The sequence below is a fragment of the Phasianus colchicus genome, chromosome 7, assembly GCF_987193195.1.
Source record: "Phasianus colchicus chromosome 7, bPhaCol1.hap1.1, whole genome shotgun sequence".
Taxonomy (NCBI): domain Eukaryota; kingdom Metazoa; phylum Chordata; class Aves; order Galliformes; family Phasianidae; genus Phasianus; species Phasianus colchicus.
This window is the reverse complement of record NC_143442.1, coordinates 364,966-381,369: the sequence shown is the minus strand read 5'-3', so window position 1 is coordinate 381,369 and position 16,404 is coordinate 364,966. Positions and strand designations below refer to the sequence as shown.

General features: G+C 37.9%; 2 protein-coding genes across 19 annotated transcripts in view; one reads left to right on the top strand and one right to left on the bottom strand.

The window, feature by feature from the left end:
• TANC1 (tetratricopeptide repeat, ankyrin repeat and coiled-coil containing 1) overlaps positions 1-7,061 on the top strand; it is a 70,964-nt gene extending 63,903 nt beyond the window's left edge. For all 6 annotated transcript variants that reach the window (XM_090143410.1, XM_090143413.1, XM_090143409.1 and 3 more), the window contains 4 exons: positions 454-545; positions 2,846-2,992; positions 4,468-4,568; positions 5,403-7,061. In XM_090143410.1, coding sequence (XP_089999536.1) covers positions 454-545; positions 2,846-2,992; positions 4,468-4,568; positions 5,403-6,747 — 1,685 coding nt within the window. In that variant the 3' untranslated portion in view covers positions 6,748-7,061. The remainder of the gene's footprint in view (positions 1-453; positions 546-2,845; positions 2,993-4,467; positions 4,569-5,402) is intronic.
• WDSUB1 (WD repeat, sterile alpha motif and U-box domain containing 1) overlaps positions 1-16,404 on the bottom strand; it is a 30,887-nt gene that overhangs the window by 3,792 nt on the left and 10,691 nt on the right. For 10 of the 13 annotated variants that reach the window (XM_090143419.1, XM_090143415.1, XM_090143416.1 and 7 more), the window contains exons 7-12: positions 15,984-16,017; positions 14,614-14,654; positions 14,424-14,530; positions 13,519-13,701; positions 10,011-10,151; positions 8,181-8,673 (exon numbers count right to left, since the gene is read on the bottom strand). In XM_090143419.1, coding sequence (XP_089999545.1) covers positions 8,495-8,673; positions 10,011-10,151; positions 13,519-13,701; positions 14,424-14,530; positions 14,614-14,654; positions 15,984-16,017 — 685 coding nt within the window. In that variant the 3' untranslated portion in view covers positions 8,181-8,494. Of the gene's footprint in view, positions 1-8,179; positions 8,674-10,010; positions 10,152-13,518; positions 13,702-14,423; positions 14,531-14,613; positions 14,655-15,983; positions 16,018-16,404 lie in introns of those variants that run through there. The other 3 variants (XM_090143420.1, XM_090143421.1, XR_016468069.1) reach the window with 2 other exon arrangements.

Here is a 16,404-nt window from a genome sequence, read left to right as displayed (position 1 = left end):
AGTACCACTTAAATCAACTTATGTTAATAAATTCTAGAACTGTACATTTTTGCAAGGAGTGTACCTGAATCGTGTTTTATAGGCAGGTATATGTTGCAGCTATCAACATAATGACTGCTGAATCTGTTGTACCTTTAAATCATAATGTGTGTTCATTTGGTTCCTAAGTATGATTAAACACACATCCCTCTGCAGTCTTATGCTTCACAATGGTTTTCATGCTGTCCTTCAGACCATAGGAAAAACAGAATCACACTGCTTAGTATCTGACTGCTAGCTATGTGGGATGGTATGGAGCAGGTATATAAATGTGTGTTAAATATATGCACACATTGATAATAATGGTAATTGTTTCATGTAGATGAAATATTCACTGAAGGCTTTCCAATGTGAATAGTTGTCAGAAACAATTTTTTTTCACTCTGTCATTGATTCTTACAATTTAACTTTCAGGAAATGCAGCATGGGCAATGGCCACCTCAAAACCAGATATTCTCCTTATTCTGCTGCAGAAACTGATGGAAGAAGGAAACATGCTGTACAAAGTAGGTCAATTTCTTGTCTTCCCCGATAGCAGTACTCTATAATTGGATTTCTGTTTGAAGGTAGATTGACGTTCTGCTATACCTCCTTTTCTGTTCAGACGAGATGTGTACTTGCACATCCTTTCGTGTTGGATACGAGATCAGAAAACCTTGAGGATCCTGGGCATCATTTAAAACTAGCATGTAAAAAAAAAACAAACAACAAAACACCAGCCAGTTAATAAATAAATACATTTTCTTTCAGTTGACCAAGTGCTCTGTGGACACTTGTCAGTTGTTTCTTAGGAGCAGCTCAGGATATAAGCACCTTGTTGAATTCAGTAACATCCAGCCTTTTCTTCAGTGTTCTTTTGCACTGTTCTGTTTAAATATGGAATGAGGAGAGTGACAGATCTCTTGATGCGTTCTTTTTACAAGTCATGATATTTTGCTCAGAAGAGTGGATTTGCTTTTGTAAACTGTTCCAGTGCAGAGCAGAGTGACTTATGTGGGCATTATTGAAAATCTGTTGTAGCCACAAGGTTTATAAATTGCATGGTTGTTTTTTAATAAGGGTCTTCAAATATCTGCCATCTTACCTCTGATTTTTGATGGCTTTGCATAATGAGGGAGAGGCAGCCTTCAGACTTTGCTATCACAAATCAGGGTGGGCCTACTTAAAATCCTCCGGACTCTGTGCAGACATCTTATGAATACATCTGAATAATTTATCAAGTTCATCAATCCTGATATGAGTTTAGAACTTTACATCCAAGCAGGTACTTTCAAGGGTGGGACATCATTCAGGCCTAAAGGATATCAGAGTTCATGCTACAAAGGCAATTCTGTCATTCCTGAGAGGCCTTTCCTGCACCACACTGATGTAGCAGTGTGTTCAGTGTGTCTTGCTGGTTCTTCAGGGAGAATGTCCACCCACAGCATCACCAACACCGGCCCATTCTGCTTCAGGTTCTCAGGTCACTCAGCAGGTTGTACCCTGCTTAGATTCTGAGACCAGATCGACACAGCAGGATTGGTACCAATGTGCTTTGCAGTTTGTTACAAGAAGTTGAATTTCCTGCTGGTATTTTTTTTAGACCACGTAATTTTATTATAGCAATTTGAATGACTTGCTGGAGCTATGGTATGTCGTTTAGCTTATGAGACTTTTTCAGATACACTTTGATTCATTCTTTTGCCCAAGAGTTTTGAATGGAAGGGTGGTGCTTCAGCCTGGTTCTGTGACTAAATGGGGCAGGAGGACCCATGGGCCCAAGCCCCAAGACGGGCCAAGAAACAAAACAGTGGTAACAAGCTAAGGGAGAAAACTAATTTACTAAATATGACAGCGGAATGTGAGATAACACAGTATAATACAATATAATTGGAATTGAAGCTAGTAAATTAGAAAAAATGAGTGTCCAAAACCGAAGGCATTACTGTAAGGCTGAAAGTGAGACGTCCAGGGAGCACAGAGACAAGCAGAAAAAGAAGGGATGTGACTTCCAAACAGTTCTATCTTTGCCTCTGAATGGAAACAGAACAGTGAAGTCTTCTGGGATATGTAGTTCATTCTTTCTTTTCTGAGGTAAAACGGAACAGTCCACAGAACTGCAGCATTAACTCTTAAACTCCCAGTGCACTACATGATATAGTGATGTGGAATACAGATAACAAAAATCATAAAACAGTGGCAGCAATTACTTCTCAGCCTTTGTTAAGAAGTGGGAGGCCAATCCTTTATTGCTTTTATGTTCCTACATTCAGCCCTCCACCTAATAGTCATCATGGCTGAGACACTGAAGTGAGCTGGAGTAGCTGAGCTGCATGTTTGAATGCTGCGCCAGTCTCTTCTCCCTCTCTTCATCCATACCTTATACTGTGGTAGCACCACCTGATGAAGGGTACACCGTTCCTGATTAAGGATATACTCTATTTAGAAATATCTTAAGCTTTAATAAACTGTATCATCAGATATTTGACTGCTCTCTTAAATAAATAAATGAAATTAAGAATTGTATGGTGTCATACACATACTTGAAGAATTGTTCTGGTACAAGAAGTGTGTATTACTGTACGTAGCGTCCTGGTGAAATACTATTAAAAATACTGGGTTTAGAAAGAAACATAAACTCTAATTACCTCTTAAGTTCTCTTATGGTACCTGTGTGTAAGTGCAATATATATACATTACAAATATATATTTCTTTGTGAAGAGAACACGTTGGTAGATTTCAAATATGAATGTGGTTGCATTGTAACAGCACTGTTATATAATAGTACAAGTTTCTAAAAAAGCTTCTTATTCCCTAATTTTGTAGAAAGGCAAGATGAAAGAAGCAGCACAGCGCTATCAGTATGCCTTGAGGAAGTTTCCAAGGGAAGGATTCGGAGAAGAAATGAAAGCATTCAATGAGATGAGAGTTTCACTGTACTTAAATTTATCACGGTGTCGCCGAAAAACAAATGTAAGCTCTTGTTTTTAATCTGTAGCTTCTCTATGACTGAGAATCTTAGACACATATTCTACCACATTGCTGATGGCTTCTGTTACATGTTGCTGCTGTGCTCTCGTGACTCTCCATCATTATGATGAACTCCAAAGGCAGAAGAGGGGAGGATGTGCAGATTCCTCCAAGGCTTATGGACGCATACTAGGATTTCTTGCTTAGCAAACATTGGTACATTGTCCAAATGGACATGGTTGGTTTCGGTGTTTTTTTTGCTGTTTTATTATTCTTTTCACTGTGATGTTCTGGGGCTTAGTTGTGTGAACAAATGGGGCAGTTCCCAAGATAAGGGGAAAACTATCACAGCTGTTATGTTACCATTATTTTGGAATAACAAACTGCTGGACACTCTTGGTACTTTTAAAGGGCTACATGGAAAATTCTGCTGCCACCAGCATTTATTATCAAATGTTTGCTTCTACAGCTTATTGGTATGCATAGATTGTTCCTTTTGTACCTTCAGCAGTGTATCAGGTGGCTGCTAAGAACCTGAACGACCATTAGAGCAAAACCTACAATTCCTTCTTTTCAGGCACGAACTTCTTAATTCCCAGGTCTTCCATGTTGTTCATGGCATCTCTTTCAATCTGAAGAACATTTAAACATGGATGTTGAGGATTTATCTTGGCCATTCTAGCACTGCTGTGCAAGTGCCATTCCTTTACTTTCTCTGTTAGAACTGCAGTCTCCAGCTGCCTCCTGGATCAGATTGTGTTTTTCAGTAGCCTCACACTAACAGCTGGAACTGACTCTGTGATCAATGAGAGAGGGAGGAAAGGAGGAGATTCTTTCTATATACTCTCATATGTTGTTTTGTGGTTTTGTTTCTTCTTGATAAACTTTTCCTTTGCTGTGTATGGGTGTTTTAAAAGTTAGACTGGCTTCATCTTTCCATGGCCATCATTTCCCCATTTCAGTCATGCTTTGTAAATTCTGGTTTTGGGTTTAATTGAATTGGCTAAACTGTTTTCTTTTGTTCTTGTTAAATGAAGACCAAATGCATTAGATCTACTGGATCTACTGTAGGTTCTCTTTAAAATTGACACACACCTCCTCTAAGAAAGCTCTGGACTAATACAACTCCTTTAATGTCGTCTTTTTCTTTTTTCTCTAACTCCTAAGTCTTTATTCTTTCTTTGTTCACAGTGCACTTCAAAGTGTTTTTATCTGAGGGGATCACTTTCCTTGTTCAACATGCAGTCACTTCTAGCAGTTTAATGCATGTGGATTGACAATAACTGTATTAACACTGCATCTTAAATACTGTAGAGTCAGTTTCTGTTAGACTTTACAGAAAGTGTTACTAAGATACAGTCTGCTTCCAGTCACTTTCTATACTGGACAAGCTATCTGTACTTTCTGAAGTGGTACCATGATTAAATGGCTCTCTTTTATTGTCAATGTATAATAAGTGCATTTGTTTAAATAATTAGGATTTTGGTATGGCTGAAGAGTTCGCTACCAAAGCATTGGATTTGAAACCCAAGTCTTACGAAGCCTATTATGCTCGAGCAAGAGCAAAAAGGAACAGCAGGTACTGTTTGATTCTATTCATAAGTCCACATTCATTTTTTTTTTTTTTTTAACTTTGCAATGCTTTCTGTGACTGCTTTTCTTTTCCACTAGCTGTAGTTGGAATTTAGAAAGAAACAATTATTTTCTTGGTACAGTTCCCATATGTATTAGGTCTCTCCATTAGTCAAAACAAACCAAGTCCAAAAAGCAATATTAAATACTCATTCAGGTAATACTTAAACAGCCCAGAAAGTAGATAGAAGTAAACTGATACAAAGTGAGTTATTTTAAATGTAAGAGTGAGTAAGGAGAGGTATTCTATAGAATCATAGAACGATAGTATTGCATAGTATTGTTGGGGTGGAAGGAATACCAAAGCCCCCCTGCGTCGCCCCTGCCACGGGCTGACTGCCCCCCAGCAGTTCAGGCTGCCCCTGACCCCATCCATGGCCTTGGGCACCTCTGGGCATGAAGCACCCACACTGCTTGTAGCAGTGGTGCCAGGGCAAAACAGAATAAGAAGTTGACAGGGAGCAGAGTTTAGCTAGTGACCTCCTGTGAAGATAACAGTAAAGGGCTTGTGAGACAGTGCTTCAGTTCCTAGTTGATTTCTGCTGCCTTCCTGATGACTCTGATGCAAGAGGGGAAAGACTTAGGACTAGGTCTGTGCTTCCACTGTAGAACTTCTTGGGCTGGAGACTATACTGTTCTTATCTTTTCACCACACCTAGCAGGAGATAACAAATCAGAACATCTCTTTGAAAGTGGTGGAGGTGGATATTACTGCTTAATAAGCAGTGCTGAAACTTGTCCCATGTTTTTATTGATAAATTCTGGGGTCTTTTTCATACAGAAAGCTACTTGCTGCTCTTGCTGACTTACATGAAGCCACAAAGCTGTGTCCTAGCAATCAGGAAATAAAACGTCTTCTGGCTCGAGTAGAAGAGGAATGTAAGCAGTTCCAGAGAACACAACAACAGAAGCATCAGTGCCCACAGTCAGGACAGCAAATTAACAACTCTGATAATGAGGAGGAGGATGGTATTCAAGGTGTGAATGAGAACTTGCATCTTCAAGAAAAAGAGGAAGAACTACTACCCTCTGATGAATCTGTTTCCTCTCCACAAAGGCTGCAACATTCCTTAGCTGCTTCATCATACACTAGAAACCTTCAAGACAGTGTTCAGCAGAAAGTGAGACCTGTGTCCCCTCAAGGCAGAACAGGCAATAAATACCTGAGAGAGCCAGGCTTGATCATGCAGCCAACAAAGCAAGCACAGATTGTAAAAACTAATCAGCACCTGAGCTCCATCCAGCCTGGATCAAAACTGGGAAGTAATCAATGTAATACAAAGACACAATCGCCTTTTCAGCATCTTTCTCAAAGTCCTGTGCCAGTTCGACAGTCTAAAATTCAGCATTTGGATGGGACAAGCACATTATCAGCTGGAAATGCTTCCATGGGTGCTAGTTCTGAGCTGTACAATGAGAAATTCACATCCAGCCAGTGTTCCCATTCACAGCACTCTTTTGCAAAGAAATCTAAAACCACTGACCCATCACCAGCCCCATTTCAAATGAATTTCAGCGAAGCAAGACAGCAAACTCCTGTACCCAGCACTGTCTCTTCGAGTTCTCCATCTAGCAGTATGATTCTTGCCAGCTCAACCAGCAGCTTAACTTCAGTGAGTAGTTTTGCAGATAGCATTAAGGGGCTAGGGCCAGACGTTCGAATCAAGGAGAACAAAATTAATCAAGTTCATGTTACTGCTGCTGAACACAGACCTCGCAATACCCCATTTATGGGAATCATGGATAAGACTGCCAGGTTTCAGCAGCAAAATCAGTCCAGTCGCTCTTGGCATTCCCAGGCCTCAGATGGATTATCAACAAATGTTTCTTCTGGGAGCGTTCAGTCTTCTAATTTTGAGCAGTTTTCAGTCAAACACTCTCAAACTAAAACTTCCTCTACTGTTACTGTCCCAGGAGAGAGCAACCAGAATGGTATGCAAGCTAAAATACACGAGGAGCTTAAGTGTCAAACAGCTGCCTACTGTCAAGATAATAGAGCACCAAAACAAGTTCTGCATTTATACCAAGATGCGCCATCAAAGCACTCTCACATCAGTAAGGAAGGTCATTTAAGCCATGTCACCTCTACAAAACCCAAACGATCATTTATTGAATCAAATGTGTAAATATTATTTTGTATATTACATAGTTGTAAAACTTTGCTTATAACATCATAGGGTGATCTCACTATAGTGGGATAGTGGCTGGCTGCTGGTGAGCGCTCAGCCCGTGTTGACCAGTGCTTTGTGGGGTACGACCACTTTAAGCTGTTCATACTGACACAGTAACTGGAATAGCCAGGTTCTGTAGGAAGAGTCAATTAGGATCAATCAGTCTATCAATCCAACAAACTAGGACCTCAAGTAGTAAAATGCTTGCCATGACATTTTACCCCCCAAAAAGAAAATATATATACATACAAATATATATATATATTTATATATATAAATATATATATATATAAATTTATATATATAAATATATATATATATATTTAGCTTCTCCATAGGGCTTTAATCTTTGCTTTTGGTTGTATTGCATCTCATCACACAATGATTGTGCCTCTATTATGCTTAAGTGCTTTCTTCAAAAAACAGTGTTACAAAAATAGATGCTGCATACTCTTCAGATCTGTATATGGTTTTTTTTTTAATCAAAGATAATATTTTATCACTTTTCTAGTGGGCTCTACTTTGAGGTGCATGATGTACATTTAGGAAGCAAAATTTGTGTATGAGTAAACTCAAAGCAGTCATGTTTTGAGATGTAAATATAACTATTTTTAGTAACAAGTAAAATAAACAGTAGCATCTGCATGTGTATTGAAAGGCTTTGACCATATTGGTTATTGCACTGAGTAACACAATATTACAGCATGTTAATGATAATCGCACTTTATATAGTTTACCTGATCACCTTTGGGTGCTATTTTAAAGCAAAATTATATATTGGCTGTTTATTCATTAAAAAAGGTACAGCAGTGAAATGTTTAGTAAGTATTTTGATAGGAAACCCAAGAAACGAAATGCAGATGAAAGTTGGAAGAAAAGCGTATGTGCAGTTACTTTATAGGATGAAGTTGTGGAGATTTTTCAGAGGAAATACAGTTTTATAGAGGCAAGAATATTCAGAATCTAAAGAGATGCAGTGACATTTCTGACTGCCATGGGGCAGGAGTGGTCAACCTGAGGTTGTCACTTTTCAGGTCTTGTGTCTGTACAGTGGTGTATTACCTTGTAAACAGCTGTATGCGTTTTTATAAATTCTTTCCTGAGTTCACATTATTATGCTTTAGCTTATTTATTGCATACTATTTCTTTGGTATTTTGTACAAGTTTATTATTCTTGTCCTGTAGTTCTATTTTTGCACAGCTACTGTATTTTTTCCATACAAAATTAAAGTTATGATTACAGCTGTGTGAGATGCAGTCACTGACAGCTCAGGAAGAATTCTCTCCCAGCTTCTCCAAATGCATGTTCATTCATAGGGAACAGGGAAATATGCTTTTTCTAATTAAAAAATAGAAATAAAATACAAAGTCGTAGTTTGAGGTTCACATTGCAAAGTGAAGACTTGAAAACTCATAAATTTGAGGAAAATTTTAAGAAAATTTATTTGGAAAATGGTGAATCTTGGTGTTTGATTTCTTAAAGAGAAATACCACAAAGTACTAATAACTTTAAAAAGCATTCAGTAACTTTTTTAGGAGCTTCCAACAGTGAAAGTGCTCTTTTAACATAAACGTTAAGAGGAACAGCCAGGAAAGAAGAGAACTTTTTTAATTCCAGGTGTTTCTGACACAAATATCTCCTCTAGCCCATGTTTACATACATTTACATTCACGACATTTACCTTCATTTTAGTAAACAACTTCAAAACGAAGTGGTTTCACCACATTTCTGCTGAGTCTCCAGCCAACGACTGATGGCCATTTTCAATGTCCTGTTGGGTGTAAGCACAAGACTGGGAAGAGGAAGATTTGTCATGGGACTAGATCGTCTTTTATTGCTGATCCAATTTTCTATTGCCTCCTTTTCATAGGAATACCCATCTGCAAAGAAACCGTCATCAAAAGCTGCATTACAGACAATAGGGCACTGTTATGTAGTATATATTTTACCTATGTAAGAGGTAGAAGGGAATCAGTATTTCCAAATAAGAGAATTGAGATGTAGAAAAATTATGTAGTTGAAAGTATTACAGTAATGGGTTATACAGCAGTACTGAGATCAAAATTCAGTTCCTGCAGTAAATAATGGGGTGAGATGACACAGGACACATGAAATTGCTCAGTCTCTTTGGAGCCAACCTTTGTCTTGCCTGGGCTTGATTTAGTGAGTAAGAACTGTTGTGGGCCACGAGTACATAAGTAAGTTGCTCCAAAAGTAATGCCTCCTACTTATCTCTATGCAGACTACAATAGCTATTAAGGGCACAATAGCGCTACTTGCTGGAGCAAATTCTCAGCTACAATATTTACCATTTTTCAACATAGTCACCACCGTTAGCTATGCATTTTCACCAGCAATGAACAAGAGTCTGCATGCCATGCTTATAAATATCTGTGCCAGCCGAGGTGACCTGCTGTCACCACAGCTGAAACGCACCACCCAGCACCTTCCTGTGCTTACAAACACTGCATGGGCTTCGTAAACTTCCAGCAAGCATTGATGAATGACAGTGGGTGCCATTTTTTTCACCTGAAGGAATTCAATGACAGCCTTGTTTCATCTGCACTCCCATGTCAGACACATTTAATCAGACTCCCTGTGCTACCATCTGTCATGGCAACAACACATAATGGAATACTGGTGGGAAGGTTCAACCTCTACTGCCATCACACTGACATCCACCTCTTACAGGCCAACAAAACAAAACAGGAGGTGCTGCTTTTGGAGGAACCCTTGTAAAACATACATTACTGTTATTATATAAGTAACAAAACATTTTAATTGTAATTTTTTTTTCTTAAAGCATTAAAAGAGAGGAACAAAGCCACCAAATTAGTGGGATATTTGGCCTTCTGTACAACCTTTTAAGTGCCATATATACAGTTGTGTAAAGTTAGTAATGAGCCTGTGTTTTTGCTGTTGTTTCCCTCATGCACAATTAGGATTCAAATATATACTTGCAGAGGCAAGAGCGTTAGAAAAATAATCTATATGGTTTTGACAGTAAAGCAGATACTAAAGGAATTGCACGATACTGTATTTTTCTCTGTCACAGATACAATTTGGCCAAACATTTACCACAGTTCTGTTTTCTTGCAATAGCTATTTAGATTAATTGATCTTATTCACTGTAGAAAGATATGCCCAATTTTTGTGTTCCCGTACCCATCTTTACCCCTAAGTCATTCACGTTATTCAGCATTGCTCAAAGTCATACCTGCTGCAATGACAGGATCCTTCATGAGCTCCCGTGTTATAGGGCATAAGAATTCATCAGGAACAGCAACGGAAACAGAGACCGTTTTTATCCTCAGCTCTTCGATCTTCTGGAGGATTTTACTGCGCAGGCCAAGAGACTCTGAAAAGTTATTGGAATTTAGAGCAAAAAACACCATTATGTGAGGCAGAGAGGTTGTTCTTGCATTCACTGCCATGCCAGAGGAGACACAACTCAATCATCTTCCCATCCCCACCGAATACAGAGAAGTCCACAGACCCCTGGCCAGTGCATGCCAGTCCCAATGGATAGCAGCAGTTCTGAGGGGTAATGAAAACAGATGGCAAAACAAATGCAAGTGCAATATTGCTGCAAAGCCACAGCTAATGGGCAGAACTGCATTTTCAGTTGATACATAACAGGATCACGTGCACTGCTGCATGTGCTAAGCTAACTGTAGCTAAAATTGTGATGGAGTGAGAGGATCAGGAGTGTTTCTCCCTTCAAGCTGGATTATAAACGTAAAAATGCAATGGCATAAAAGTGCCCAAATGTTTCCACCACCCCCGCACAAGATCAGCCATGCCAAAGTATGTTTGTACACCACACCTGCAAATTATACTTCACTGCTGCATGCTCCTGCTTCATGAAAGAGAAGGTCTTAGACCTGTAGCATCTCAGTGCCTCTGCTTACAGAAAATGAATTGCTGAACTCCATATTTTGTTTTATGAATGCCTGGCACTGACTTAGTTATAACAAAATAGCATAACTACTACTACTACCTTAAATTTGGATTCACAAATGGGCTTTAGACCCAGAATAGAGGGGGGACAACCACCTCCCTCACCCTGCTGGCCTCCCTTCTTCTGATGGAACCCAGGATAGCACTGGCCTTCCAGGCTGTGAGCACACTGCTGGCTCGTTCGGTTTTTCATCAACCAGCCCCCTTAATTCCTTCCCAGCAGGGCTACTCTCAAGGAGTTCTCCTAGTTTGTATACATATGTGGGATTACCTCAACCCAAGTGCAAAACCTTGCACTTTGCTTTGTTGAACCTCATCAGGTTCATAAGAGCCTCCCTTAGGACCCAGGGATGCATGTCATCTGGCCCCATGGATGTGAACACATTCAGTCTCATGTGCCATCCTTACAGTGGAGGAGAATTTGTTCCCCCAGTTCCCACTTGGAGATTCAGGTTCAGGCATGTGAGAATCCTGGCTGACAGTGAAGACTGAGACAGAGAACTCATTAACTACCTAATTTCTATAAAAAGGATTAACTAATGACATATATAAGGATTAAGATACTAAGTAGGGATTAAGATACTATGTAAAGATTGAAAAACAGTACTGAAATATAATAAAAAGCTCATGCTTATTATTAAGGAAGATTTTGCATGGCAATGTTGTAAAGATCTATGGGATCAGTCTGGGATCAAGAAAAATTAAGAATATAATCATAGAAAAGAAAGGTAATAAGGAACAAAATTCTGCATTTGTAACTATATTTTTGAGGGCACCTTCTACAATCTTTATAACAAGAGCAACTTTTCCTAGATTTTGCTGACATCGCCAAATTCTTGCATTCAGTTTGCACTTTCAATTAACTACCTCCTGATTAAATCTCTAGTCAGGAATTAAGGGATTATCCATGACATGTCATCTCTTGAAAACAAGTTATAAAAGAATACTTAAAGTAAGATTATTTTTCTTATTAACAAAGCAACCACAATTTTCTGTTTGATGCATACTGAGTAATTTCCCCAAAGCTTACTCCTGCTGCAGTATACAGGTAAAATCTACTCCAAAATGCTGTTTCTATGCTTGTTCTCCAATCCAGAATTTCTTGATAAATATGTGAAAGAAATGAAGTTATTAGGACAGATTTTAATTGGAGCATTTAAAAACATTTCTTATAGCTGCCTGAATACCTGTGAAAATCTAATCCATTGTACTAAAACCTTAGCACACCTACTACAGAAATAAAGCATCACAAAAGACCCAAGCATTGAGAGCAGAGACTGAGCAGTGAATATTTTACCTGATTAATCAGAAAGAACATACTGAAGCTGCTTCAGCTCATATGTACAATTAATCTCCACTGCATCCTTCTACAGCCAAAGAAAGCCAGAAGGGAGCAGCTTCCAATACTCAGCCTGAATTCTACACGTGCCGTCTAAAGACACACCCAGGATTTGCATCTTGTAGCCTGCCTTACAGTAGGCTCTTGCAAACCAATTATATTATTTGTAATTTGAAATTTTCTTGACTGTGATCACAGCGTGTCAATCAGGTACCACTTGCTTTTGTTCATTTTTTTTCCCCATTGATAATTCTCAGTAGCGCCGCTCCCACTGCATTCCATTTCCACATAACCCTCTAGTCAGCTTGATTAGTCTCAGCTGGTGATTGCTGCAATGTGCTAGGCTACTCCAACATTAAGGAACATGTATGCAGGAACACAAAGCTGAGAGTCTTTCATCGGTGGCAATTCCTGACAGATTTGCAGCAATTCTGTTGATTTCTGCACTTCAACAAAGCTAACTGACACACTGATACTGATCTGATACATATCAAGACCACAGGTGCGCACACATGCAAAACAATTAAGAAAAAGGAGGGGAGCAGTCTGCCTATCTGCCTACAGGGAAGAATGCTAACTTCATAAAATAGAAATATACTTATAAAAGGATTTCTTGACTCATTTGACCTGTTGTTATACTCAATCTCAGGTGTAAATTAGTGCTCATGTGTTTGCCAAAACATCTAGTCACAGAAAACAGAGAACATTCTGAAAGCTCTGCAGTAGTCCACCATAGAGAAGCTTCTTTCTTCAGAATTATGGGAGTGGTAATAGTGCCACAGCGTAGGATTCCTTCTAAAATGTAACTTCAGTTTTGCAATAAAGTGACAGGTCAACATTAAGCAGAAGGATGCCTGATGAATTGCAAAGTGGCTGAGATTAGTAAGGTTTGCTTGAGCATTACTGACACCAAATGCTTTATCTACAAATAAGTATAAAATAAAACATATCTTGTATTTTTCTACTATGCTAACTGTACTCTGATGTGTACTCACTGCTGAATTAAAGGTAGCTCACCATATAATATGACAAACATAACACTTTTTATAAACTGTCAGGAAAAAAACTGGAGAACCCCATTTACCAAGTCAGAATCAGTAAGTCTATATAAAAGGTGAAATTACTTTCCCACAGCTTAATGACCCAAAATCTAAAAGAGGAAAACAGGAACAAAGGCAGGTAAGACCACTTATCAACACGGCGTTGCCAGGGAATGTGCAGTTTTACATTTCTAGGTATAAGAAAACACACAGTACTTGGGGTAATGTGACATTAGTTTTGTTTGTTTGTTTCAGTTACCAACAGTAGTGATTATAAATGCATTTCAGAAAAACATACCCATGCATGAAACTTCTAACTTACTTTCATTCCAACACTTAACATATACATAAAAGATTACAAACTACATGGATTTCTACCTTCTTACCAATTTTTAATTCATTAGTCAGACTTTCTCTTGTAAGATTCAGGAGTTCTTTGCCATCAATGTTATTTGCTTTGAAAAGCCCAACAAGTTCTGCAAAGCCTCGCGCACAAAGCCAGGCTGAAACATCATCCTCTGACCAGTTCTCAGCAGTTCTAATCTTAGAGTCTTTTTCTATAGCGTTTCCTTTGGAAAGGAAAGATAAAAGTAAGGTAAACAATACAATGAAAAACAAACAAACAAACAAACAAACAAAACCCAACCAGTAAGAACTAAGGAACTAATGAGCATTTTCCAAATGCTCTCACTATTCTATGTTCCCTAACATCTGATAAAAGCAATACTCATTAAACATTTCTTCATAGGGGGACAGTCATTTGGCTTTGTCTTTATTGACTGATTTTCAAAGTTTAGAGGAATTTAACCTCTCAGGTGCTGACAACTGTCAAAACTGAATGAGAGACTGAAAAGTGTCAGCAGGGACTAAAACTAAGTACCATGTCCCCTTATAAAAGCAGACCAAATTCCAGACTGAATTCCTGAGCTTTGAACAAAGATCCATTTATTTTTACTTCACATACTCAAGGTACTCCTGTATTTTGTAACTTTAATTATGTTTTTCCTTCTGTAGTGACTGGCAAGTTGTATTTCTTGCTGACAATTGTTTTCAATTTGCACATTTTCTCTTTAAATTACTGCCAAAGATACGTCTTTGAAAAGTCTTTCAGTGCTCTGGGAATTAACACATCTTAAATGCTATACAGAAAGTAAGAAATGGAAAACACCAGAAAAAAAAAAAAAGAGGATAATATTCTTGTAATATCTATGTATAAGTTGTTTGTTGTTTGTTTGCTAATAGAGAAAGCTTGTTGCATAAAGAATAGGCTAAAAATTCTTCAAACACTGACCTGCACAGGGTTGCTTATTGTCCAGTTGCCATACATGCACAGCTTTATCCATTGAACCCGTGGCAAGTAAGAGACTATGTGGTGCAAAGGCACAAGCTGTGACATACCTAAAAATGTGAAAATTGACATGGTATTGAATGAATTTCTTTTATTTATTAATAGTAAGATATTTATCATACTGAATTCATACCTGGTATGCTGAGACAAAGTATGAAGGATATTGCCAGTATTCTGTAAAAAAGAGTATTTGTGATTTTATTTAAAGAAAAAAACATGTTCACTCATTTGTACACATACTTTTAAAGATAAGGAATAATATTTCTTCTTTGAATATGACAGAAGTTACCTTCAGAGTAGGTATATGACCTTGCCTAAGCCATTTGGCAGCAAAGTCATGTACGTATGTTGGCTTTCCTATGTGAGGTTCCCTATTCAGTCCACTGGCAAAAGGCTACCCTTCACTGTAATAATACATAATATAAATATCAACTGAATTAATTATACCCATATTGGCTGATTGTTCCTGTGGTAAGAACGTTTCTTCTACAAATCTAGAATTAAAAATGACTTGAAATGATAACTGAAATTCAAGCAGACTTCATACTACAATCTTTAATAATTTACTGAGGATTACATCAGAGGTTCATGTGTTTGTATACTAGATGCTACTAAAAACGAATCCCTGATTTCCTGTTTTAACATATGATTTGAGAGACTTTCCTGACAACTAAACGTAGCACTTCTTTGACAGGTACAGATAGAACTAAAAGATGAAGAGCAAAGTTATTCCAAGACAGTAATTCATAGTTTTCTTCTACTACTGGGCATGAGGAAAGCATCCTATTTTAGGCCAAAACATCTCTCTCCCAAGAAGATTTATTGTCTTAACCTCGTTCAGCCTTAATAATGGCAATAGAACTTCTAAAATATTTATTGTACCTTATGTTAAAAATCTCAGGCTAAAAATCTGACAAACAGCATTAAGAGACATTTATGCTGCAGTTTCCTGCATGTTTCACTTCCTTGATGTGCCATTCCTCCGGGGGATCTAAGCATCAAACTACTGATACAACTGGGCCAAAACTGTGAAGACATCAGGTTAATCATTTTGGTGAAAAACATGCAACCCTAATTGAAAATCTGTACCGATACAGCAGTACGTGAAGAGAAGCTTAAAATTTGTTCATCTGTCATTTTCAGCAAAATATTTATTTTGAATATGATAAAGCTGTAAAGGTAAATACCACTGTTAGGTGAACCTCAAAGAATATAATAACAGTATTACACAAAACACCTAAAGAGGATGCTTTTGAAGAAAGGTCATTGTATTTAATGTATTTTTTGTCTTGAATTATTTATTATGCTTCCATTTAATGTGTGCTTTATATACAATATACCTCAAGTTACACTTACTGAAGATTAAAAAATAAAAATAGGGGGTTTCATAGTTCATATTTCATAATGCATTCTTTATCTGGACAGGATATGCAGAAACGGTACTGATAAAGACAACAGCCAAATAAGTTATCATGAATAACCTTACAACTACCCCATACTTACAGTCTCATATATTATGACATACTTGTCCACAGACCTTTAAAAAAAAAGAAAAAGCAAAGACAATGACATTAAAATTATACATAGAGGAATAAGGAATCAAACTATTTCTAATTAAAGCAGAAGAAAAAAAAAAAAACAAACACAAAAATCCCAGCTTTCCCACAAGTAAAATGAACAAATAGAACTCTCAACAGAACTCACCATATCAGTGCTTTATGGAAAGCAAAGCTTAAGACAATGATACTCTTTAGCTGTATCTACAGCACTTTTAAAACAATGCATAAAATCCCAAATTCTGCACTTCCATAATTTCTGATGCAGAGGGAGGTTTCATGCAAACTGGCCCCCAGTTCCATGGCTCCCCACGAGGTACAAATTGGTCTTTGCAAGAAGTATCTGTAATGTAGATATTTCTGTGCGC